At 41.5% G+C, this 27,639-nt stretch overlaps 1 protein-coding gene across 9 annotated transcripts in view; it reads right to left on the minus strand.

Moving 5' to 3' along the window:
* The window catches only part of SEPTIN11 (septin 11), a 92,095-nt gene that overhangs the window by 1,555 nt on the left and 62,901 nt on the right, over positions 1–27,639 (minus strand). For 2 of the 9 annotated variants that reach the window (XM_042984338.1, XM_042984341.1), the window contains 5 exons: positions 25,435–25,596; positions 20,666–20,762; positions 19,252–19,420; positions 13,531–13,663; positions 11,896–12,083 (listed from right to left, as the gene is read on the minus strand). In XM_042984338.1, the coding sequence (XP_042840272.1) occupies positions 11,896–12,083; positions 13,531–13,663; positions 19,252–19,420; positions 20,666–20,762; positions 25,435–25,596 (749 nt within the window). Of the gene's footprint in view, positions 1–2,969; positions 3,080–3,124; positions 3,762–5,748; positions 5,817–7,270; positions 8,333–11,539; positions 11,763–11,895; positions 12,084–13,530; positions 13,664–19,251; positions 19,421–20,665; positions 20,763–25,434; positions 25,597–27,639 lie in introns of those variants that run through there. The other 7 variants (XR_006216932.1, XM_015542191.2, XM_015542189.2 and 4 more) reach the window with 7 other exon arrangements.

The following is a 27,639-nucleotide window of genomic DNA, read 5'->3' on the forward strand; positions in this document are numbered from 1 at the left end:
TAGCATTGAAAGGGCTTACCTTTTGCTCCAAAAACTTGCTGTGTTCATAAGATATACAGAGACAAGTGCAATTCAGTGTGTTTGGCTACATTCCCAGCATCTAATGTAGGCCTGGTACAGTATAGAGAATAAAGTGTTTGTAAAGAGAGAGAGGGACAGGGTGGGGAAGGTGGGTGGATGGATGTGAATAAAGGGCAGGAGTGCTAGAATGGCGCCTTCACAGTTCTAAGAGCATTGGGCAGAGAATGCATGGTTAAGTTGGACTCTGAACAATTATTATTCTACACTACCCCATACACACTTTTGGGTTTTTGTTTGTTTTAAATGTGGGACAGGGACCAGCCTCCTTATAATAGCCTCTGCCTCCTCTGATCTAGGTGCTGTAATTTTGAAAGTTTCTACATGAACCATTCAACTCACAGCACTGCAAGTAACTGATTTGAGGCAGAGGTTAGATCTTCATTTGTGCTTCAACAATATTCCACTGACAGCCAAGAGATCTCATTTCTGTATAGCTACTTGTCAGGTTAGGAAGGTTGGGAAGGGAGGTGAGTCGATATCTAGGCTCACAATTCATCTTTTCTTCTTGTAGTGCAACTATGCAAAACTACAATTAGTCTTTTCAAATCAACACATTAAATCCCTTCGATAGCCAAGGGGGTTTCAGCTACTTGCTAGAGACTGATCTGAAAGCCAGATGGTACCAGTCACAAGGACTAAATGCCATGGTCTTAAGAACTCAAGTGCAAGGATCTTCAAAGGGATCCACACTGATACCACTGTCTCCAGGGTGGAAAGGACAGTCATCTGCAAAGCAAAAGGTTTGGTGTAGAAACAGCATTGAAATACAGTGAAGGTTCTGTAGTTTTTCAGACATCCAGAACGGTTTACTTATAAGCTAGGCCAATAGGCAAAAACCCATCAATAAGAAGGAAGTTTCATTTGGTAGATACACTGGATTGGGGGGGGGGGGGGGATTTGGTCTAACCTATTGGGAAGATGAGCTAATTTCTTTTCCACTCCAGCTCAGCAAATACTGATTCAGAAGATCTCTCCTTCATACATGCGCCAATCTCAAGTAGACCATCTAGACTACACTTGTAGCAAGCAAGAAGGCAATCTGTATCTGAAATCAAGTAATATTTTTAAAAAGACCAAATGAAAAATAAAAAGCCCATTACCAATGGAAATCCGTTCAGTTGGCTCAGTTCTTGCTTTTCTTTTCGACAATCTAGCTAGGGATAAGCAAATGATTTTTATTATTGATGATAATTAGTCCTGGGATGGTTTCACATCTCTTCACTGGTCAGCCAGGAGAACTTGAGAACCTATTAGTTTTTTCAACACCTGAGAAAAGGAACCACCTGAAGTAAAACTCCAAATCAATGGAGAGGGCAGCACACTTGACCGGTGGTATCTGGTCAGCTTTCCCTAGGTCACTGAACAGAAGCTAACCTATTGTAATAACTGGTTCCCCCACATTTCCTCTAACCTGGCCAAAATGGGAGAAAAAAGGGAATAGGAACAATAGACTGTACATTTCTCTACTTTAAAAAAAAAAAAAAAACACAAAACTACCTGGTTGGATTTTTAAATATTGCTCAAAAAAAGGTCTTTACCAGCTGATGCAGAATTCATTTTTAACATGACTGATAGGGTTAAATTCATATCAAAATATTAAAAATAAATCTCATTACTGTTCTTAGTACGTACATGGTTCCACATAATAGGGTGTTTGTGTTTAACTTATGAAACTGATAGGTCATGCTCTGGTATCAGTTAAGGAGTTGCCACCTACCCTTCCACCCCTAAACCAATCACTAGCATCACTAGTGTCACCAATGGTGACATCACTAGCAGGTTTATATGTTTACAGATTATAATGTAATATGGAGGGGATGGCTCTTGACATTTATATTTTGATCATTTAATGGCTCAGGTGAATTTGACTTTATTGCATTTAATTACAGTATCTAAGAAAGACTCTCACCAGTGTGCTCATCCAATTGCTCTAAAGAAACCTCTTTCCAAGAAGCAAATGATTCAAATTATTTAAGAGGTAGGGACTGTTGTTTCATTTCACCACAGAAGCACGTGTTACCATTCTTAAATGGAGGAGAACACTCCCAAGTGCAACCCGTGCCACCAATAGTATTTTCATGGTCCTCCTAATATGGGGCTGAAAAGTGATGGAAATAAGCAAAGACTAGATATCAACAAGTAATGAAATTATAAGGTAACTTAAATGCATGTTCGTGCTCTAGAACAGAAATGACTTTAGAAGTTGTCCCTTGATTAGGAAAAGTGCCCCTAATAGGTGACTGCTAATAAAGTAATCTAGCCCTTCCATCTCTCCAGCCCTTCACAACTGGGTCAGCATTAGAAACCACAGGCTCAACTGGCAAAAGTTTGTGTTTGCAGGCTGGGTGTACTTTAAGTGAATTCTAGCAAACTTTTTTCCACAGACATGGTAGAGAAAGCCACCTGGGTAACTGAGAAGACAATGTGATCAGAACCACTGTATTGAAGCGATTGTCTGGGACAACTTTATAGTTTGTTGGGGTTTGTTCCCATGGTCTGGGACACAAAAAACTCTGGAAACAAGGTAAAGCGGAGGTTCACAGTACATAGAAAGGCAGGGATGGGCCAGAAAGTTATTTTAAGGTACCTTTAAGTATAAAGTGAGTCCCAGAGGCAGAAAAGTCCTCTACCCAACACTGGCACATTTTAAACATGATTAAGACTTGTAGGTCATAACTCCAGTGACAGCAGAGGGATCTTTTGGTTGTATCTGAGATGACAGATTCTTAACCAGAATTCTGTGACTTAAACTTCACTTAAATTTCCCCTTGAACTTAAAACTGGCATAATTTTGATACCAAACTAAGTTTGAATAACCAATACATAAAACAGAACTGGCTAACTGGATTTTTTTTTTTTTTTCCAAAACAGAATCCCAAACCCAAAACAACTCTTATAAGGGATGCAGATAACAGAAAAAGAGTTAAATAAAACAACAATGGTTCCTGAATTTAAAGGAAGGATGCCCACTTCTCTCTCTCAAGAGGCAGATGGTCAGCTGAAAAATAAAAACATTGCATCAATAGAACACTCCGAATAAAAAAATTGTAGCCATCTCTGTTCATGCAATATCAAATGTTAAAAAAAAAAAAAAAAAAAAATCCCAAACGCGAAAACAACTCATAAAACTAACAAAAGGAAGGAGAATGTTGCCCGGATCTTATGACCTGATTGATGGTTGAGGGTCCTGATGGGGCTGTTCAGAATGTTGCTCATGGGACAGAGAGGTCTGGAGTTAACATGAAATCAAGTTTGTGGACCCTGGAGGTGGTGACCACCTCAGAGTAGGGTACATGCTGTCTTCAGTCCGTGAGTTCTCAGATCAGCAGCTTCAAGAACATAACAGCTAAGCAAGAGGATTCCAACACATGGCTATCTTGGGTCTTGGCCCAAGTTCTTTTTTTCACTCAATTTCCTTTTAAGTACTATTGAGTATTCCTGTTTTTGGTAGTGATGAGTCACTTTAGTAACCACTATGGGCAGTGGTTTGTAAACAGACATTGACAAGTACAAACAGCAATGCAATATTTGACCCAGACTTTAAAAGAATAGGAGGCGATGGTGGAAATGAGGTAACTCTTCCCCAACACGTGTGAACAGACAGCTCCTGCTCTTCTAATGCTCTATGTCCATTAGGAGAGAGTAGGGCTTGTCAACAGGATGGTTACATAAAGAAGAAGCTACAGAAGAGAAAAAAGAAAGATTCAGATTCAAATTTGATTCTTAAAGTCTTAAAAAAAAAAAAAAAAAAAAAGGGGAGGGGGGCTTTTCTACAACTGTGAAAGAACAGCAGTGTATCAGTTACAGGGATGACTTCCCGGAGCACAGCTGGGGCTGAGCAGCCCAGCAGCGGTAGCACCAGAGGCCAGGGAAGAAGAGGAGACCTCGGCTTGGCCTGGAGGTGGTGCGGTGCCAGGAACACCAATCAGGACAGAAGGGAATGGGAATGAGGGAGAAAGGGTAGCAGAGACCATATGTGAAATACAGGATACCACATGGCAAGTATCTGGGAGGAGCTGGAGCCGTGCAGATGGTAGCATTTGAAATCCACCAGACAAGGCAGGAAAGCAGGAAACTCTTTCATCCCTACTTCTTTTGCCCAACATAATAACCATGTGTACATATGCATACCAAACACTGACTAAAAAGAACTCACAAAAGGGCACACATTGTTTGGGTAAAAATATATTTTCCCCCACTTTTATGTCTTGGCACTAGTGATATATGCATAGATTACCTGTCCACCACTCTCCTACCTTAACAGACACCAAATTACCGAGCATGTTTGCTAAGTGATTACTTTCTTACTTGAAAAAAATGATATAGCTCATATCGATACAATTATTTTAGTTTTTAAAAAGGACGAGTGTCTAACATGCAGCTTACATATATGACAATTCTGCATTAACACTGAAAGTAGATTACACAACACTTTTTTTTTTTTTAGAAACACATTGGTTATTTTCAAACAGCAAAATGACAGTGTTCTACAACTACAGTTTAAGGCATATCAGCATATTTTAAAATTAAGAAATAGACAAAGTTCTAATGCTGTTCACAGCTTTTCAATTTATTAAAAAAATTCCCTTCATACCTACATACAATCTAGACTTTGTAGGTCATAATTTCCACTAAAGAGTCATCACATATGTATCCTGTCAATGGAACCAAGACTTCTGGAAGCTGAGACTTGACGATTTCAGACACTTGCAAATGGCAAAGCAAAGGGATCTGAAAGGACGGTTTGGAAGGACCACACAGAGACAGTATGACATGGGTTGATAACAGCTGAAACCAAGATTCAACAGTCTGTATGTGACACACTAATGGATATGTCAAGAAAGTGAAGAAACCCAGTCCATTTGTTTGAGGTGCACAAGATATGAAGACTAAGTGTTATTGCTGGTGAGATTCCAAAGCAGAGAAGGAAGGTAATAAAGAACCTGTGCTCAGTGTGACATTAAATGTTCCCCTGGTTGAGATGCCCTTTCTGGACAAAACTTTGACCAGTTAAGAAGGAGCCTAGGTTGGGAAAACATAGTCTCTAACTGCTAATAAATTCCCAAAATGCTTCTCCATCACATTCTCCTGCATGTACAACTGTTACGAGTATCTAAAGTCCAGAAGCAATGGTCATTATGGTTGAACAAAAGATTTGGGGAGAGGCCAGCTAGATCTGGCAAAAAAACAAAAAAACAGGTGTGTTCACTGCTAGCAGTTAGCATGAGGGAAAGACCATTAAACCAAGATAGTCAAAAAAATTAAGCAGTCATAAAAGCAGCTTAGCATAAAAAACATTTTCCTCTTGATTTTCTCCAATGGAAGGTGGTAGTTTCTTATTCTACCTTTATTTACATAGTCAGAACCAAGGACCCTCTAATCTCCAGCGATGCCCACAATGCTGTGTAGAACATAGCTGGGAACAATAATTTCTGACCTCCATACTGGTATCAAAAAACTGAATTTATATTTCTTGTGGAAAAGGTACAAATGTGGTTATTTTAAATATATAGTTATTTTTTTTTTTGTAAGCAAAGGCTACTCAAACCATTACCTCCCTATACCTCCCTCCAAAAAAGAAAAAAAAAAAAATTCACCTATCCCGTTTGTTTCTCTAATTTTAAAAAAGTCCAAAAGATCTCAAAGTTTTCTTACTACTGTACTTACATGCAAAGGCGAAAGCACATCCAATTAGATTTGAGGGTATCATTTATTCCGTGCAGAGCCAAGGACTACTGTGAAAAAAGGCACAGATACAGAAAGAAGAGAAGGGCAGCAATAACAAACCAAACAGGGCAGGGCAGCAGGAGTAGAAAAGAGTTCAGAAGCAACATGTTAAAAAAAAAAAAGCTTCTAGAACTTTCTTTTGACTTTTTATTCCCTGACTCTCCATATGATTCATTTTGTCATGAAAATTTTCATGGGAGGAAAAAAAAAATCAACAATCTTGGAATCAAAAAGTCAGCTGGATGGATGCCTTTCACAGCGAGGCTCACTTTTGAAAAGGTTTCAGTGATGCATTAAAAATGGTAATTTTAAAATGACCATTTTTGGAATTTACATGTATATTTTCTGTTACAAGGCACAAAAATGCTCACACAAGCAGCGGTTGGAACAAGCATACAACACAAGTATTCAAGCTTTTGTCTGGTGCACAGCACATGAGCAAATTTAGCCATGGTTAGAATCGGCATGCCATCTAGTATTTGGCTGCTCCACAACTAGCTTTGGACTAGAATCATTAAAGAAAACAAAACAAAAACATTAGTCCAGTACCTCCTAAATCAGTCTTTATACCACCATTGCTGATTCTAGTTTGCAGTTTCTAGCCCAGCTTAGTTTGGGCTTCAGTGAAACTGAATTTTTACTTTGCCTACTTAAGCCTAACTCAGTTCATGGAAGACCATAATTTCTTTCCCCTGAAAGTATGATTGAGAGTGAAGAGAAGGAAAAAAAAGAAACTTTTTTGGAATCAACTAGAGACTTATTTAAAAAAAAAGGGGGGGGGGGGTGGATTGCATGTGTGTGTCAGGGAAGGTACAGTGTCTTCTATCCTATTTACCTAATGTCTGACTAGTGAAGGCTGGGAGGAAGCACAGAACTGGAGCATCAGGTTCGTGAGAAAGAATACTCTTTTAAGTAAGGAACAGGAGACTATTGAGTTAGAAGTTGGGAAGATCTTGTTAATGGAGGGGGGAAAAAAATCAAGAAGATGAAGGGATAAGCCTCACAAAGGAACAGAACCGAAAGGAGAGTCAATATGCCCCTTTCCGTGGTCTGTGTCGTGGCCTGTGGGTTGGCCCTGATTCTCAATGACAGGGTGATGGGCTGGGACACAGAGAGCAGGTGGAGCTAGTCATGGTGAGGACAAAATGAAGAAACTCCTTCAAGACAACTGGATATGAAAGACCAGCTGCTCTAGTTCTCCTTCCCGTTATCACCAAATATGGAAAGGAGACCATGCACAGAAGCTAGATGTGCAGTTGAATTTCTACCTTCTTCACTCATGGCTTTGTGTCAAGTTCCTTCCCATTTCCTTCTTAATGTTTTATTTTTTTTATTTTTGAGAAAGGAAGAAAGAGAGTGTGTGTGTAAACAGGGGGAGGGGCAGAGAGAGAAGGGCACAGAGGATCTGAAGCAGACTGTGGTGACAGCAGAGAGCCCGATGCGGGGCTTGAACTCATGAACCGTGAGACTGTGACCTGAGCCAAAGTCGGATGCTTGACTGACTGAGCCACCCAGGCGTGCCCCCCTTCCCGTTTCTACCTTAAATTGATGAGATCCCCTCATAATTTGTGCTGCAGATGATATACAGTTTAACAAATTTTCTATTTGAAGCATTTCTGAAAATTTTCTCATGATTGAAAAGTATTATTAGAAGTACGGATATCCTAGAATCGGTCATTGACCACGGAGAGCGTGAAAGAGTGCTCATTGTAAGTGGAAGGGAGGTTGTGGGAAACCCATCATCCTTAGTAGAGGATTCTTCTACTAGGCAATGTTATATGACCTGACCTTGGAGATCACTAACTGTGAGAGGATCAGGTTGTACTGATAAAAGAGACCATCAGCAGTTCTCTCATTACAGTCCAACTTGTCAAGGATTTGAGAGATAGGGGTTCAGACATATTTTGAAAGCCATATGAGGGGACAGTGTGAAGAGACCCACAACATGGGTCAAATAAAATTATAATAATGAATCTCCATGCAAATGCATAGGTCCTAAAAAGCTGACCCACCGTTCTACCTACATACAAAGCTACTCTGGTTGGGGCACATGTGGAGAAGAGGCAGAGTGAGTTCAGGGCTTCTGCCACCATGGAGATGAGAAATCAAGAAAAGCCAAGTTGTTGTCATGGCTATTCAGGGTTATGGTTCAGCTGCTGAGACGATGAGAAGTTCTCCTGACAGACGTACATGGAGCCATTGACCCTCCGTCCCTCGGTCCAAAGCAACATACAAGCAACAGGCATGCTTCCTGCTGCCGCTCTGAACAGGCATAAAAGGCAAATCATTTACTTTCCAGAAACAAAGTCCAGCTGCACAGGGCTTTTGGTGTTATTCTCTTGTTCTATCATTTTCCACTACCCAACAACATTCAGCAAAATGAGTTAATAGTTATTGGTGTCTGGGGAAGGGTAAAAAAATAAAATAAAACAAAAGGACACAGATGGCAGAGATACAATATTACTGCAAAAGCAGGTGAATGCGGGACCATCCTTGGCTTGCCAGGCTTTATGTGAAGCTTGCACTGCAAGTTAAAAAACAAAACAAAAAAGTTAGAAATAATAATAAATAAAAAAGAAAGGAAAATTAGGAGTGCCAGCACCAGCATTCGGTGATGGTGAATGCTCATGCAATGATTATGGAATCGACAGAAATTAAAACCACAAATTTGAGTAAGCTACTCTACACGACAAGCAAAAGCAAAATTTTAATACTGAATTAACACATGGTTAGTTTCCGTTTGCATGTAATTTACGAGTGACTTCTTGAAACCACTACATGTGACAGTGGAAGGATTTGCTATTTGATTTTCATTTTCTCAAATAATATAAATCACAATCTATTAGGTTTGGTCATCACATCGGTACTGAATAGGAGCAACACCTTCCCATTACTGAGCGGCTGGAGTCAGAGAATAAATCTACAATAACGTCTTCAAAAGATGAACTTGGGGACTGGGATACAGTGAGTGGTCATGCTATTAATCTACTTGGAAAGGGAAAACAGGATGAGCATCGTGTGGCTACAGCTACAGCAGGTGCCAGGAGCCTTCCCCCGCGTTTAGGTACAACACAAAACCAAACCCGAGATCCGCACATCTAATTTTAGGCAAGTCTGAAATATGCAACTTCACTCCTTAGCAAGAATAAAAAAAAAAAAAAAAAAAAAAGTTGAGGGTTTTTTTTTTTTTTTTAAGATGAGTGGATGACTGTATAAACCATGGTTATCAGATGCCGGGTACAGTTTTAAAATGATGGATTTTAAAACTTCCTTTTGGGATGGATGAAACGTCACCACCAACGCCCACTGGCAATTGTGCAAAGTTTCAGAAAAGAATGCTGTCCACTGAACAACTTACCCTCGGGTACTCGCACCACTGCGGCATAGCCGCAAACAAGGGAAGTGCCTTGGTGGCCAGAAAGGGCAGGAGGTGGGGTCCGGCTAACGGCAGTGCCAGGGTTAGCTCTACTTTGTCTGTAATCTTAGGGAAGGTTATATGCTCTCATGCCACTACAGCTCAAGTAGAAGCATAAAGCCTTACCTACGTTATAAAGGGAGCGTGTCATTAGAATAGAAAAAACAGAATTTAAAACTATTAGAAAAACTAATTTCCGAGGTGGAAGCATACCAGGTGAATAAATAAGCGTCTCTTTCGTAAAAATTGTCTCCCTGAAACAGAGCCAGCCCCTAAGTGGCATGTTTGGTGACTCCAGAATCTCTTCCAGCTACACGAGGAGACAAGAGTCTCCCATTTATTTTCAAAGAGCTGCTCTGGTTACCCTGGTGACTGTCTTTCTGTGGTCCTCTCTAACCAGAACTCTCCCCTGGCTGGAAGGGGTGGCGGGGGTGGGAGAGGGGTGGTTAACTTTTGTACTTCAGGCCTCCAACTTGCAGTTGCTTTCTGTGCACAAATGGGAAAGTTGTAGAAAAGGTTAAGAACCTGCCAACACATATGTGCCATCGTCAGGTACAAAACCTGGTCACTACTGCACACCAAATGAAGTCTAATTCTATTAATGATACACAAGAATGTATAAATAAGGCTAAAATAGAATTTGCACATACTTCATGTAAACTTGAAAAGCATTATACACCACTAAGGCCCAAGGCTGGGGTGAAAATAACCTAAAATGATCAAAAGGGCAAGGAAAAACCTCCCTACACTGGGAAGTCTATTACTGGAGAGACCTTTTTTTAATGGAGGCACAGTACGGATCCGCTCTTGGAACTAGTATTGCTTAAAGGCACATCCAGCGTGCGTGAAATATCCTTGGAACACTGCTGGTCTTTTAAAAACATTTTTAGTTCTGAAACATGTACCTTTATGCACATTAGTGCTTAAGGGTAAGAAAAACTTGACTTTGGGTTTCCTAAGCTGTGAGTCAGCAGCTTTTTTGTTTCATCCATGCCTATGGATGTGGTCATTTACACACACACACACACACACACACACACACACACACACACACACACACTCTCTCTCTCTCTCTCTCTTTTTTATCTTGGGTTAGTTAGGATCAACAAGTGTATAGATAGTGCCAAATGACTTTCATTTCATCTCTGAATCTCTGCATGGGGAACGTCACCATGAGTGACTGATACTCTCCCAACAAGCACAGCACAAGGCACTTTCTTGAACTGGATTAAAATCTAGGCAATTGTTACTCCCAGAATTAATCCAGCATAAGTAAAGTTTCAGCCCCTTGGGAGGCCTTGAACACTTGGGTCTGCACCAACCCCATAGAAATCACACCACATCTACACCAGCTACTTTCTATTGCTTAGAAAACATGCTTACTTCTTTGTTCTCTTGACACATTTTCTGCTGTCTCAGAGCTTGGAAAGTCAAAGGCATAATTTAAAACTCTCTCCGTGTATCACTGTAGAAGTCTATTGTGCTTTCTGCCACATGCAGTGTAATGAGGTCCCTCAGGGGTGAGTCTGCATGCTCACCAAGACTAAGGACACCACCACTGTGCCTAGTCCCCCATGATAGGTCTCAATTACTGCGCAGATTCAATCCTATCTGCTCTATTTGTTAAAATTTAATTCTTTGCCTACCCAAGTACCAACATTTTTATCGTTTACTTAATTGTCCGCTTTTCCCCTAGAATCTCAGCATCTAAGGATAAAGAGCAAGAATCCTGAAACACATTCGGGGCTGCCTTATCGCTGCCCTAGGAGCACCGTGTGTTAGACCAAGCAGGGCAGTATCTGTGGGTTCGCCATCCAGCCGCCACAAAAGATTTCCTAGAAGGTACTGTACTGACCACTGTGCTTATTGTCAATCCAGTAGCGATTGTCATAAAACCGCACTCTCTAGTCGTTAAGGTGCTTTGATGTAGAGCTTCAAATCATGAGAGAATTTCAAGGCAGGCCCAAGTCTCCCACTGGATTCAGGCAGCCACTATTGGAGTATTACAGGAAGTGACTACTTTAAGAGCAGAATCTGACCCTTTGGCACATTAAGTCAAAGCCATATTTAAAAAAAAAAAATTTTTTTTTTTTTTTTGGTATGGAGATAGGTGTGTTTTGAGGATTGGTGAGGGTGTCTTAACTGGAAGGGTATTTTGATCCCATTTCCACAATAAAACAATTCACCATCTTACTGAATTTAAGGGAAAACTTGTGGCCACTAGCGGTTCGTCCCGATCTTCCATTTCGGAAACAAGGCTTTCAGTGACCGGCTTATCAAGCCTCACGACACAGGATAGAAAAATTTTAACAATCATCATTTTAGGATGCCCTTTATCAAGAGTCATGAGGATTGTCTCCAGGGAGTAGTGAAGAGATATGGACTGTCTTCTCAAGAGTCCTAGTGTTGGTGCAGAAGATGCCACCGGAGACAGCAGGTTCCTCCAGCCCTGATTGCTTGGTCATGTGGTCAAGTTTTATAAATTAATATTTCTGTACCCTTTACAAATACTTTAAAAACCTGTATCATCTTCCCTGCACTGTAGAGAAAAGACTTGCATTTATCTTTCTGGTAACAGACCAGTTTCCAGTCTGTAAATGGGAAAAAGTAGAAACATGCAAGAGGAATCAATGGTTAGAGGGCCCCGATGCATGGGGGGGACACCCGCTTACTTTTTCTTATCCTTGTCTTTCTTGGTTTGCTGGGCCCCAGACTGCTGTGCCTGGGACTGCAGGAGCTGAGCCGCTGCCTTCTTCTTCTGGAAGTTGTTCACCTCCTCCTCCAGCTCCTTCTTCTTGTCTTCCACTTTCTTCTTCTCTTCTTGGTGTGTCCGCTTTAGGAGGTCAAACTTCTCATGGAGCTGGAGAGGAAAAGAGGAGGCCAAGTTTGGTGAGGGAAGTGGAAAGTTACAGCTGAAGATCTTCTGCATCTGTTCAAACCCCAAACATGCCTCGTGTTCCTGCACGTGCTTTAATCCCACGAGGGAAGCACCGTCTGGCACTCCTGGAGGAGCCAGGCTGAGAGGGCAAAGATCACCCCTCGGAGCCCTATGAGCCTTTGAGATTTGGAGCCTGTGGCACTCACTAAAGGGAATTCTGTTCATTTTTACTGATAATAAAATACATATTCGTTGTAAAAAGCATAAGGAAGAAAATAAAAATTATCCATGCTCCTAACAGAAATTACCCAAGTGGTAATGGTAGTTCTTTATTTCTGGTCCTTTTTCAAAATGTATAATATACAGTTACTTAGAGACATACACAGTGACCACAGATGATGTATGGTGTTCAAATAATAAGAATATGTTGGGAGATTTCTGGCAAATTTCTTGACAAACCAAATTCAGAAAATTATCACAAGGCAGAAACAAAAGCAGGAAGGAAGGGAGGGAGGGAGGGAGGGAGGGAAGAAAGAATGAAGGAAATAACTCTTAGTAGATAATTCTAGATTTCCATCCAGCATCCACTTGGTATTTATAATCAACAACAAATAAGGCTCAACTTTCCTTTCTCTGTAGCAAAACTATACTGAGTGCTTAGCTATTTAAATAACCTCTAAATTTCAATAGCCTTTATAAAGATAAATGAAAAGAGAATGATGAAGAAATTATTTAGACAATTTGGAAATGAATATAGCTATAGGTCATGCACTTGAGATACTCATTATCTGCCATCAGAGACAAACAGATTACTCTCCCTCCCTCCCCCTCTCACGCTCTCCATATGAGATAAGTGTTATGCAGAAACCCATATGACCTTCTAGGAGGCAGTTAATCTGGCCTGGTCACAGGCAATGAGAGGAGTCAAAGGATGCTGGAGCAGGGAGAGCATGCCCACAAAGGAAGAAGATGCATATACAGATAGGGCATATGGAGACCATTACCCATCAGGTTGTGCCCAAGGGCCCATCCACTGTTTAGCTCACTGAGTTGGCTCATAGACTAAGACAATAGTAGTAATAATAGTCCCAGAATCCCAACTCTTATGTTGCAAGACTTATAAATTAAGGAGATATTGAGCTACAGAGAACATGAGACCACGCCTGAAGACCTAAGGTCTAGTTTTGGTTTCAGCTCTGCTACTTACTAGGTATGTGACTGCATAACTCATTTAAGTTTTATGGCTCTCAGTTTTATCATCTGTAAAATGGGAATAATACATGACCTGCTTCTCTTACCATGGTAGCTGCTCATGTGATAAAATATATGTAGAAAGTACTTAGGAGAGCATGAAGTTCTATATAATGTGAAGTATTAATAACACATCTTACTTATTTTTCTCTCACTTGAAGGAGGACAGATGGCTTACCTCTTTCTCTGCCTCTTTGAGTTCAGCTTCTTTCTCCTTCACTCTCATAACAAACATTTGCCTCATTTCTTCTTCTTTCTTCTGAAGTTCTCCCAGAAATTCATTTCTTTTTGCTTCGTACGTCTCCTGAAGACTATTCAAAAGCCAAACCAAGGACAGTGTTGTGAAGTTGAATAGGAAATTTCAGCTCATATAATTTCTACTCATTGCTTCCAAAAAATAGGTAAGGCTGCCACTTACCATATCAAAGGACACATAAAATGGCACACCATCTTCTTTTGAGTTATGCAGTGATCAGAAAGACAAGCACATCAAGAGCCAGAGATGAGTCAATAAACACAATTTGGCACTACAGGGATGTCTTACTGGCTAAGTGTATCCTATCTCTATTCACACAGAGAAAGCCTGGGTTGGACTGGCTGGTATTTTCCAGATCAGCAAACAAGTAGACACCAAGATGAGAGTTAGAATTTTAAAAAATGAAAGCAGTAGTGTAGGGAGAGAGTGCAAAGGCACTGGAGCCACACACACCAGGGTTTGGATTCTGGCCACAGCAACTTACTGACTGATCTTGGGATGGGCACAGACCCTATGCTTCCGTGTTCTCTGTGTAAGATGCAGCTACACCAGCATTTACCTTCTAGGGATAGGATTATGGGGATTCAGTGAGGGCAAAGTGAGTAAAGCATTCGATATACCATCAGTGCTTAGCAAATATTACCCTTCCCCACTCACCTCCCTCCAGCCCCCAATTCAGAAAACAGACTCAGTGAACCATCTAGAGACAATAGTATATCTAAACATATTATAGAAAATTGCTGCTTTTCAAGTTATATTATCAATTGAAAGTAGAGCAGGGAAGAGTTTTATTTTTATCTTAAATCCCATCCTCCTCCTGACTCTCTACAGAACGTTGAGCCCAATATTTTAAATTGAATGCTAGATTCAGCTTTACCTCTAAGTCAGAACAAATATATTGGCAGAAAAATTGCTTTTGGTAACACAACTTAAGAAAACACACCCCCATACCTACACCTACACAGAGAGACAAGTGCTGATATTTGATAAGGTGCGGTTTCTAGTTCTCCCTTGCAGTCTCCCTAGAACAGCACCCGTTACAGTAATGCGAGTCTGCAGAATATCCATCTCTACCCGTGGGCTGAATTCATCCTAAGTGCTGACTCCAAATTGGAGTGGATAACCTGTGGATAACCCCGGGGACCATGCAGAGCTGCCTCCCAGCATCCACACTGGTCCTTTCAGAAGGAGAAAAAGGACATTCAGGTGGTAGGAGCAAGCATGCATGGAGTCAAACAGTCAGAAAATGTCTTCAATAGGATTGCTTATACTTCTATAATCAACACTTTTATTGGTTGATTAAAAATAAGTTCTCCTACCCTCAAGGGTGTCCACACTAACCTGTTAATGAACAATCAAGCACTTTGAGTTTCCAGAGGTATATTTAGCTTTCACTTATGAAACAAAAACATTCTGGGCCAATGTTGACATTGGCTAATACTTACTAATAGCAATATTTAGACTTGAGATTTAAGATACATAGCCATGGAGATATAGAAATGTATTGACAGAACTAATTCATGGATTTGATTTTGCTTGTTAGCATCTAATAAACTCTTCGTTACCAGTATTTAGATCAGAACTGCTGAAGGCAGAAGATGACCTCTCCCTGCTATAAAATTTGGGGGGAATCTCTGTTTTTTATTTATGATAATGAATAGATCTCCCTTTTCAAGGGAAAGGAGAATGAGAATAGGTACTTCAGTTCAGACTTCATTCTGGCAATTCACACAGTGTAATTCTCTCTCTGTTACAATCTTCTGGAACTACCTGGTGAAGGGTATCCTGGAGAATAACACATCACCAGTGGTACGAAGCAATTTACACACAAGAATTCACTAATCCTTACACACCCAATAAGGTGGGTATTACTATCTACCTCCCACTTCATAGATGAAGAAACTTGGAGACAAGTGTTTAGTAATCTGTCCAGGTCACACAATGAAGAGTAACAGACCTGGGATTTGCACCCAGGCCATCAAGCTCAGACAGGAACTCTATCCACTGCACTCCATTGCACAGAGGTCCGCATATTCCCCAAAACAAATGGGTCTCATGAACCTGAAAACTTTGTGATCTCTTGAGAGAATAGTGGTAATTAAACCCTTTTTGTGACCTGACAAGAGTCAGGGGAAGGGGGCACTCTGAGATAAGGAATGGGCAGTTTGGACAGGGACTGTTGGGGTAAAGTACAAAGGAGTCTCAGGAGAAAAGAATCAGGAACAGGATCAGTCCAGTCCCTATTGTGTCCTACATCCTCTTCCCTCTTCTGGCATCTTCAGATGCCAGCCGGAAGGGGCCAAGGTCTCAATGAGGGGGACCTGGGTCCAGAGAATGCATGCTGCCCTGGTTGGGCTGAAGACCACAGGGCAGCAGGTGGTAAGATGGGCACAGGAGAAAGCAAGCTGACATGTGGGTAGGTAGGTAGACAGATACACAGATTCTGCCACAGGACAACAAAGACACAACTCTAAATTGAGGCAGGTCAAGGACACCACCAGAAATACATTCAGTTAGCTTTACTGGCTCTGACGTACTTCCAAGGCTTTCATACAGCCTCTTACTGTGTTTGTCCAGCTCCTGGTTTTGCTTCCTGCTGTACGATATATTCAGGTGATGGCTGCCCCTTACTAGCCTTGGCTTTAGAGATTAAGATTACTCTGTGCTTTATAAACACAAGAGCAGCTTGGAGGACAAAGAGTGGATACCGGGTGCTCAAAGGAAGGATGGACCTCACTGTACACCCACAAAGAAATCCTCTGCTTTGGGAATATACTTATATTCCTCCCAGCTCACCCAAAATTCACATGGAAAAAAATCCAAGAGCATCTGGGAATGATGGCTTTGAAGATGAAATTTTGGGAAACAACTCATATCAGCAGCAGCTTTTGCTTCCCCTTAATTGTGGTGCCCTTCATGCAGGGTCCCCTCACTGCACCCCTTCAGTGTGGTCCCAGGCTCAAGAAGTGCTGGGGATGCTGGAAATGCCTCAGAGGGAAAGTCTGAGACGTCTATAAAATGTTGCTACTGCCAATGTCAGAGAAACTGCCTGTGGTCTCTTCCATGAGTTTTATGGTTTCAGAGCTCACATTTAGGCCTTTAATCCATTTTGAGTTTATTTATATGCATGGTGTGAAAAAGTGGTCCACTTTCATTCTTTTGCATGTAGCTGCCCAGTTTTCCCAACACCGTTTATTGAAGAGACTATCTTTTCCCCATTGCATATTCTTGCCTCCTTTGTCACAGATTCTGACCACAGAAGGGTGAGTTTATTTCTGTGATCTCTACCCTGTTCCACTGATCTATGGGTCTATCTTTGTGCCAGTACCAAACTGTTTCAATTACTAGAGGCTTGTAGTATATCTTGAAATCTGGGATTACGATACCTCCAGCTTTGTTCTTCTTTCTAAATATGTCTCCTCAGGCAAGGGAAACAAAAGCAAAAATAAACTATTTGGACTGCACCAAAATAAAAAACTTCTGCACAGCAAAGGAAATCAACAAAATGGCAAGGTAACCTACTGAACGGGAGAAAATATTTGCAAATGAAATAGCTGATAAGGCAGAGGACCTGAATAGATATTTTTCCAAAGAAGACATACAGACATACAGATGAAAAGATGCTCAATATTACTAATCATCAGGGAAATACAAATCAAAATCACAATGAGATATCACCTTATGCTTTTCAAAATGGCTAATATCAAAAAGACAAGAAATAATAAGCAGTGGTGAGGACGTGGAGAAAAGAGAACCCTCATGCACTTTTGGTGGGAATGTAAATTGGTGCGACCACTGTGGAGAACGGTATGGAGATTCTTCAAAAAATTAAAAATAGAAATACCATATAATCTAGCAATTCTACTACTGAATATTTACCTAAAGAAAATAAAAATATTAGTTTGAAAAGATATGTGTACCTTATATTTATTGCAGCATTATTTATAATAGTCAAGATATGGAAGGAACCTGGGCACCCATCAATAAATGGGTGGATTAAGAAAATGTGGCATGTATACACAATGGAATATTGCTCAGCTTATAAAAAAAAGAATGAGATATTGCTATTTGTGACAACATGGATAGACCCAGAGGATATTATGCTAAGTGAAATAAGTTGAGCAGAGAAAGACAAATACCATATGGTTTCATTTATATGTGGAATCTAAAAAATAATAATAACAAACGAACAAAGCAACAAACAAGCAAACAAAAACCAGACCCTTAAATATAAAGAACAAACTGGTGGTTGCCAGAGGGGAGGTGGATCAGGGGAATGGATGTAATAGGTAAAGAGGATTAAGAGGTACAAACTTCCAGTTATACAATAAGTAAGTCATGGAGATGACAAGTACAGCATGGGCAATATAATCAATGATATTGTAATAATGTTGTTTGGTGACAGACAGTGACCACTGAGGAAGGTACAGAATTACTGAATCATTGTGTTGTACATCTGAAACGAATATAATACTGTATGTTAATTATACCTCAATAAAAAAAATAAATATAGTGAGATGTAAAAACAAAACAAAACAAAAAGGAAACCTTAGGCCAGAAGAAATGGAACCAAATGGGACATGGAAGATGTGTGAATAAAGCATATCCTCTACAAGTCAAAAGGCCTGGACAACATCTGCCACCATCCTGAAGTCCCTGAAGTGAGCGAGGCCAGAGCAGGAGGCTGGACCCAGCTTGGCCAGGCCTTCAAGAGCCCTGCTGGACCTACTCAGCAACACCTCCTTCTGGTGGGCAGTTACCCTGCGCTTGCAGGAGGTATTTTAATTTAAATGCCAAAAACAGAGACAGCAGAAGAGGGAACAGTCTTTACCAAGAAACGGCAGCCCCTAATCATGCCCAGGCACACCTCACATCACCTCAACTGAAATCTCCATTAAGACCCAGTGTGGGCCCAGTTTGGACAAAGCAATCCTCTTCTGGGCCCACAGGTGGCAAACCTGGCCTGGTGGCCTGCCTTCCCTCCCCACTCTGTGGCCAAGGTACTCAGCCCCTGCCGCCCCTCCCCCACGGCCTAGGTTCTGACAGCAGCTGGGCCTTTGCTGGGCCGCTAATTCTGCATTAATTCCCCCCTTCACATTTTGCCACTTCATCTCCATCCATCGATGATGTGGGAAAACACACAAGAAACTTTCTACAAGTTATTCCCTTTCTTCCTCATTAGTTGTTAGCATTGGACTGAAACACAGAGAGCTGATAAGAGTCCTGGGAAGTGAAACCTGGCTGGCAACCATGAACGAACGGAGCAAACTGTACTGAGTGGCCACACCTCTGTAAATGCCTAGACCAGGCTCTGTGCCTCTGTGAGTATAATGATTAAGAGCAGGGGTTCAAAACTCACTCCATCACTTCCTACTTGTAGGACCTTGGGTAGGTTGCTTACACTTTCAGTGCCTTAGTTTCCTTATCTGTAAAATGAGGATGGCAGTGACATCATCTACATCGCTTAGTTGAGATAATACCAGTAAAGTGGTTATCACAATGCCTGCCAATTATGCTTACTAACGTGTCCCCACCAGGTCCCTCAATCACTGCTATCTCAATCCGACAAGCATTTTGGTGATGGAACAACACACCATTCAAGCCACTGTCTGGGAAACAGCTGATTGCTAGGTGCCCTCATACCTGAAGGGCTTGCTGTCAGGGTCAGTGTCCTTGAACCCCATCTCCTCAAGCTTACAGCGCCGATACAGTTCATAATGGCGGGTGTGAGTCTGTTCTCGCAAATCTTCCATGTTCACGCGGATCAGCATCTCCCGAAGTTTCACAAAATCACAGTGGTTTTCATTCTCAACTGCAAGAGATGGGAAGGTGGAAGCGGCTATCAGCAATGACATCCCTAAAAATCTGAAGTGACACTTTCAAAAAGTTATCACCATCGCTCCTGAAATCTCAAAGCTGTGAAGACCCTTCACTGGATTCGCCTTACATTCCCAACGAGGACAAGATTTTCGACAATGTGGACCATAATGTTGATGACCACAGTGATCGCAGAGTGCCTGCTCAGGGCAGGGCATTGCAAGAGGAACTTTATAAATATTGTCTTTATCCTTCAGAACAATTCTGCCAAGTAGGCATTGTGACTCTCGTCTTATAGATGCAGAAGCAAGGCTTTGATAAGGAAGCTGACTTCCTGAGTACTGGGAGCAGAATCTACATTCAAACACAACATCTGGCTGCAAAGCCAGGTCTATTTCCACTACTCCGTGCCCCCTGGAAGTATACAAGGCAGGTTCTACATACCACTTCCTTTAATTTCATCAACACTATGAAAAAAGCTTTATTATAGAGAAACAGGTAAGATTCATAAAAATTGTAATTTTCTTAGAGATCTGAAAGGTACAATTTCTTTTCCCTTCTCACAGATTTATTGCCTTTATTCAGAAAAAAAGAAAAGGGGGACTGATAGATCTTAAACTAATGAAGAAACTTTCTATAGCTATCCTACTTAACCTATAGCATCAGATGTCCTCCCTCAAAACACACAAAGGCAGGAAAATAGGGTCCTTGCCTATCAAAGTGACATATGGGAAGCTTCTTCAGGTCAGAGACTATGATCATGTCTCCCAGCACCAAATAGGTCATAATTCTCAGATATCCACTGAGATAACATTTAATTGAAAGACAGGTTTTCCAGAGATAATGGAGAAACAAGTAACTTCTTGTTTACAAGAAATCTTTTGCAGCTTTCTTATTATACTTTGCTGATGAAACTGGTATGAAAGTTGTTGAAACTTCTAGGGAAGAGCTCTTTTCTACCAGGAATTTATACTCAATTTGCCACACAAGCCAACATTCTTGAGGGGCTGCCTCACCGGAAGTAGGGCACTGTGGTCACTTCTCCCCACCATCTACCTACTTGGTCACAGGGTCTTGCTTCCTCACTTCACAAGTGCCATGTGTACAACCCTCCCTTCGTCCTGCCTTTGGTTGAGGACCTCCCCCAAAACTTCCCCAAACAGGGCAGAGAGAGAAGAAGCCAGAACAGTCACCACAGGAGTTAAATGTGGAGACCCCTTTCCCCCTAATGTGCACATACCCTGCACCACACCCCAGGGGTACTGCCTGGCCTTCGCCATCTTGTTGCCGATCTTCACCTCTTCAGTGCTGCCGACCACAGCAAACGGGAGATGGACCTGGGAAGCAACACAAGGACAGAGTTGTTACCTTCTCCAGGTCTTGCCCAGGCTGGTTCTCCACCTTGCCTAGGCTCCGCCCCTTCTGCCAGCCTCACTTAGTGAGGGGGAGACAAAGGGGAGGGTGGGTAGAAGAGGGAGGAAGCTCTGCAGGTCAGCAGAGGTGGGCTTCGTGTACCCCACCCCTCCTATGACCAAATATTGATTATGTGGTATGAGCTAGATTCAAAGGAAACCGTAGGTGTCTTTGCAACCACACAGGAAGCTTCAGACACATGTTGTCCAAGACTGTAGCCGCTAATATATGTGGCCACTGAGCATCAGAAACAGGGCTTACAGGATCAAGAAACTGAATTTTAGTTTTATATACTTTTCTTTTCTTTTTTTTTTAAGTACAGTTATTTTGAGAGAGACAGAGACAGCGCAAGTAGGAGAAGGGCAGAGAGAGAGGGAGGGAGAATCCCAAGCAGGCCCTGACTGACAGCAGAGCCCAATGTGAGGCTCGAACTCTCAAACCAAGAGATCATGACCTAAGCTGAAATTAAGAGTTGGGGGCTTAACCAACTGAGCCACGCAGATGTCCCACTTTTATTTACTTTTAATTATTTTACCTTTGAACTTAAAAATATAACAAAATATTTTTCCGTGAAATAAAACTGTATTGTTTTGGGACTGCACTTCATTTTGCTTTAAACTTAAATTTTCTAAAAAAAAAAAACAAAACAAAAAACTAAAAAACTAGTTTACTCAATGTGGATGAAAACATTAGAGGAAAATTATCTTTTTGGTACTTATTTCATGTTGAAAAATTTTCAAGTGTGTTAGGAGTAATTTGGGTATGCTTCCAAACTGGGATATGCTGTAACTGTAAAATATACATTGGATTTCAAAGACTTACTATGAAAATATCTCATTAATTTTTATATTGATTGCATATTGAAATAATATATTTTTTTAACATTTATTTATTTTTGAGACAGAGAGAGACAGAGCATGAACGGGGGAGGGTCAGAGAGAGAGGGAGACACAGAATTGGAAGCAGGCTCCAGGCTCTGAGCCATCAGCCCAGAGCCCGATGCGGGACTCGAACTCACAGACCGGGAGATCGTGACCTGAGCTGAAGTCGGACGCTTAACCGACTGAGCCACCCAGGCGCCCCTTGAAATAATATTTTAAATATATTCAGTTAAATAAGTTTTTTAATTAATTTCACATTTCCTTTTACTTTTTTTAATGTGACTACTGGGAAATGTTAAATTGTTTGTGTGGTTCATATTATATTTCTAACAGCATTGCTTTACAGTTGGCCATTGCACAAAATTCAAATCAGAACTACATTTTGGCCCACATTATTGGCCCAAGCCTTGCAACCCAGACTTCTCCCAAGCAGAGGTGGTGTTCAAAACAACTGACTATTTCACGTTGCTTTATTTGGTAGCTATGGCTACATTCTGGGAGTGCGGGTGGTAGGGACAGTAATTCCATCTTTTTTTCTATTAAAATGTAAGAATAAGAAGATCTGAAATGGTTGTTCTGAGAATTATTATTTCAGTTCCTTGATCCACTGCTCTTCTACTGTAGGCAAGTTGAGAAAGATGAGAATGTCCTACAGCCAAATCCTCTCCCACAGAGGACATAACCCTCAGCCCAGGATGCCCAGGTGGTACTTCATTTGCTGCTCAAGATACTTATATTCTCTGGTTCATCTCACACTCTATAGGAAGGAAAGAAAGCACATTCCTTTCACAGACTCCAAGTCTGGAACTGTAATGTGTCCCCTGAAGTTGAGGAGCAATAGGGCCCCGCTGGCCACCATTCTGCCATAATGACCAAGGAAAGAGTTTTCTCCGCTCACACTGAGTGACAAAAGCAACTGCCAGTGAAATCTGTTTTCCACATATCATATGGGATTTCATCACCAGGAATTATTGGCAAGGAAGAGACTTAAAAAAAATTCTTGTTAAAGAACAAGATTAATTTCGGACTATCAGTTTGATTAATCTGATAAAGAGACAAAGAGCCAAGATTCATGGGACTTTTTTCTAATGTTTATTTTTGCGAGAGAGAGAGAGAGAGAGAAAGAGAGAGAGAGAGAGAGAGAGATTGAGTGAGTGGGCGAGGGGCAGAAAGAGAGGGAGACACAGAATCTGAAGCAGGCTCCAGGCTCTGAGCTATCAGCATAGAGCCCGATGCGGGGCTCAAACCCAGTAACTACGAGAACATGACCTGAGCAAAAGTCGGATGTTTAACCGAATGAGCCACCCAGGCATCCCCATGGGTAGTTTCTTTCCAAGAAATTTAACACAAATTTAGTTTCATGAGCACCCAAAATAATTTAAAAGGAAGGGGAGAGATATAAAGAGAACATTAGACAATATTCACTCATGTCATTTATTGAATCCTATGCTGAAGTTCTACAGCAGAAGAACCCCAAACTGAAGTTCTACAGCAGAATAAACCAGCGCTATCTCAGCCTGGGCTCTAATGATGTTGTAAAACAGGCACACTGCTCTGCTGGCACTGGAGCTGAGCTGCCTGCGTTCAAATCCTCCCTGCACGACCGATGGCTGGACCATGCCAGGCTGCAGTTTCCTCATTGCGAGTTAGGGATAATAATAGTGCCTACCTATGGGACTGGTGTGAGGATTAGATGTAAATAAAACCTCTCACGGTGGCTGATGCACAGTAAATCCTCCATAAATGTCAAAAATGACTGGTGCTATGATGGCTATGAAACTCTCAGTACCCATAGCCAGAGAAATTTAGATGTGGGAGAGACCTCACATGTTATCCATTTCGATCCTGCTTCTACAGTATCTAAATGAGTTGAGATACAGAACCTGTTGTCCACCACCTTGTGATGGGAACTCACTCCTTCCACAGGGTGCTTGCTGTGCTGCGGTGGCACCGATGGCCAAACGTTCATTTCTCGCTGGGCCCCAACCCCTCACTACCCTTCAGTTCTGTCTTTTGAATGAGAACAGTTACCCTCCGTCATGATGACCTTCCTTTCGTACCCCCTCCGGCCATCCTCCCAGGAAGAATCTGCTCCCCAGTTTTCACAAATTCCAGAGTCTTCACGATCCTGGCCACAGGAGCAAGACAACCAGAGTAGGTCACACAACTCCGAGTGTGACCACACTAGAGCAGAGTGGAGAATGGACAATCTCTGCTCTAATGGGCCCCTAAATTTTCAATTCATACAAACAGCCCCAGATAAGGGAGAAGTTACATTTGCTTCCAAAGTCCTAGTCATATTGGGAAAAATTTAAGGAAAATATTCCTCCATAAATGATAACAGTGCTATATAGAAAAGTCCATATGCTGAACTGAAGAAACAAGAAGGAGTTTTGTGAAATATCTCTGTTCTCCTAAATTATGATAGCAAACAACACAAAACTGTTATCAGGGTTGAAATCTCAGTGCTGCTTTGACCAAGCCATTTAATTCTCTAGATGAGCTTCAGTCTGAGTCCCTTTATATGAAATGTCCAGAATAGGCAAATGTCCAGAAGGGACAAGAAAGTAGAGTAGTAGTTGCCTAGGACTGGGATGGTTAGAGGGTTGACAACTAAAAGGAACATGATTTCTTTTTCAGGTGATGAAAAGGTTCTAAAATTGGTGGTGGCAATGGTTGCTCAACTCTGTGAATATACTAAAAACCACTGAATTGTATGCTTTAAACGGGTAACTTGTACAGTACATCAATTATATCTCAATATGGCTGTTAAAAAAAAAGAGTGCCTTCAGGGCAATTTAATAATTACTTCATTAGACACTTTTCATGATCAGATCTAAGGAAAGTAGAACACAGCTCAACCTACCACAATTTAAAAATGTACACTGACTTCTGCTGCCACCAGCACACTTTTGAATCAATTTTTAGCACGTATTCAGGGGAAGGCAACTTATTTAATAGCTTCTAATTATATTTCACAGAAGCTAACCTACAATTTTAAGAATCCCAAAAGCCATCATTGGTCATCTACTATGTGCAAAGGATGCTAGTTTTACACAAGTTATGCATTCCCAAATGGAAAAAAAAAAAAAGTATAGGAATTGTGGCCCAGAAATGAGCCATGTATCTCTTTGTGAGATACACAAAGAGGCAGTGAGAAAGATTCGGGATCAGCAGATAGCATGAGGACACGGACATCATATCACAGGTGCACTTAGAATTGCTGAAGCTTTACTCAGTTCTCTCTTGTTCTCTGCCTGGGACATGGAGAAATTATACCCTCAACTGCCAATTAACCTAATAATTCAGGAAAGAGTAGGGGAAACAGAATGGAGCGAAAGGCAGGAACCCATCACAGAAGCAAAAGGAAGGCAGGTGGAGATATTTCTGCCAACAATGGCAGAAACAAGCAGAGATCTATTTCCTTTAAGCTGCTTTGTGTGAGACGGTGCTGGGCTGGCATTCCCTTCCCAAGAGGTCTGCTGTAGAAATCCTGCCTGTTGGAGCAGGAAGGAAACTGGAGATAGGCTTGTCTAACTTTCCCATTTGATAGATGGATACCCTGAGGAGGTTAAATGACTTGCCATAGTGGCAGAGCTGGGCAACGCTAAAGAATCCGATTCCTGGCCCAGTGCTCCAGTCACTCTACAATGCTGCTACCAAGAAAAGCTTTCAGGACAATTTCTGGTAAGTTCTTCCTAACTTGAGGACTTACACTCATTGTTGCATTAATCTCTGCCACCGTTTCTTCATCTGTGGGGAACTGATATATCTGGACTCCATTGCTGACTAGTTCACTCATGATCTTACTCTTGAATTTGTGCAATTCATTTTTGGCAATCGTGTCAGCTTTTGCAATTATTGGAATGATGTTCACCTATAAAACAAACATACCCATTTTTACACAATTCCAATATAAGAAAAATAAGACAAATGAATGAAACATAACAAAAGTTGTAAAGCTTCACTTAAAAAATAGATATTGAAAATAAGGCTTTGTGCCCAGAGGGAAAATTAAGAAGACATGGATAATCTTTTAGCTCCATCTGTGAACACTTTTACTTCCTCCCATCCGGCACTGACAGCATACTTGTAATTTCCTCTTCTGTGCTACCTCATTTTTTTTTTTTTTTTAACAGAGTAGAAGGAAGTGTTACTCTATGACAAATAGCAATAACAAAGAAGCCTATTCTTTGAATAACCAACCACTCCTTTTAGACCCCTCCCAGCTACTTAAAAAGCTTGATTTTTGCATGTTCCTCACAGTGCAAAGCAAAGACTGTGTTAGAATAGTGGAATATTCATCTCTATGCAGGATAACACCCTCTCTTTTTTTCTAATGACTACTAGGGGTAGAGAACCTACGTATTAACCAGAACAAAGACGGCTTCACCTACTTTTAAAGTTTTCAAAATCACACCAATTAATTCTTTTGAAACACCAGCTTCTAGCACATTACTTCTTCATGTCAGAATGAAACCTAGCGGCAAAGGCTCGCTTTCAAAGCATTGACTAGAGACCAGGGAGAAGGCAGAGTTTGAAAACAGTGGCAGAAAGCCCAGTGTGAGAGCTGAGGACACCCTCAAGCCCAAGCCTCAAACCCCAAAGTGGGTCATTCTCCCAACTTTGCCCAGCACTGCCCACACAGCACATTTTAAAAAATTCGTTTTTTAAGATTAACTTTCTTCCACTCCCTGGTAGCCACAGAGGTTTCAGTAAGACACAACTGACATCTGACACCTGGGGCCATGCTCTCCCAGCTCAGGGGAAAGGGGGACAGACTCAGTGAGAAAGCCACACTAGCAAGAGATGAGGGAGTCCTTAGGGAGGTTTTCTTGGTCATGTCTGCATTCCTTTGCTTCTTTTATTCCAAGAGCCGAATCAAAACCCCTGATACACCACAATGAGAAGACATGTGGATAGAATAACATATTCTTCACCTATTCCTCCACCCACTCCTACCTCATCATGCTTGGGCTCATCCAGCAAGAGAAACACTAATGGTGGGGATATGTCTGGGTCAGAGCCCAAGAAACAAAACACTTCCCCGTTGTTCTTGTTGGTTATCTTCTCTACATGTTTAGTATTCAGTGACTATTACACAGACAAAATGGCAGAGGTTCATACCTTCTTGACCAGTTTGATCAGAGTAGATAGACGCCACAAGCAATTGAGATTTAAAACCTCTTTTTCCTCAGTGGCAGGTGCTTGAAAATCATTTCTGAAATTATATGTTTATGATATATATACTTAAGCACCTTAACTCTTCACTTCACTTGTATAAACACCCTTTGCAAATACCATTTTCAGATGCTCTCCAGCCCTCCATCTCTACAGCAGTATCGGTTCTTTAAAAGCAGTTTAACCTGTTTTCAGGGACTTTTTTTTTCCAGCTGTGTTCATTTGCCTTATTTTCTTTCCCTTTTTAAACCAGCCCTACTAAGCATAATCCTTTGTTGAATATTTGCCGGGCTTGGTCCACAAACATGGCCTCAGTTAGGACACCACCTCCATCTCTGCCCCTCCCCAGCCCTGTTACCAGGGACACGGCAGCCTGGGGAGCCAGCCTCATGGCCCAGAGCCCTCAACTGCCTGCCTGCCCGTGGCTCACTGTTGCGGACACAAATGCATGAAAAGGATTCTATTTATTCTCCCGAGAGTCCTCCAGCTGCAATAGTCCCTTCACATCACTAGACCATTTTTCTGTAAACCAAGGTATCTGTGCATGCTGGAAGCCCAAGGAACTCTGTGCATGCTGGAAGCCCTGTGTCAGCCACTGCAGCCCATTTGGCGGCCAGTTCAGCCAGAGGCCTCGGGGACAGCTGGTCATCTGACTGCCCTCCATTACGTTCCTCTGGAGAGAAAGCATCTTTCAAACAGCATTGTTTGGACACAAAAATAACACCCAACAAAACCCCCT

This window comes from Panthera tigris, chromosome B1 (assembly GCF_018350195.1).
Source record: "Panthera tigris isolate Pti1 chromosome B1, P.tigris_Pti1_mat1.1, whole genome shotgun sequence".
NCBI classification, from domain to species: domain Eukaryota; kingdom Metazoa; phylum Chordata; class Mammalia; order Carnivora; family Felidae; genus Panthera; species Panthera tigris.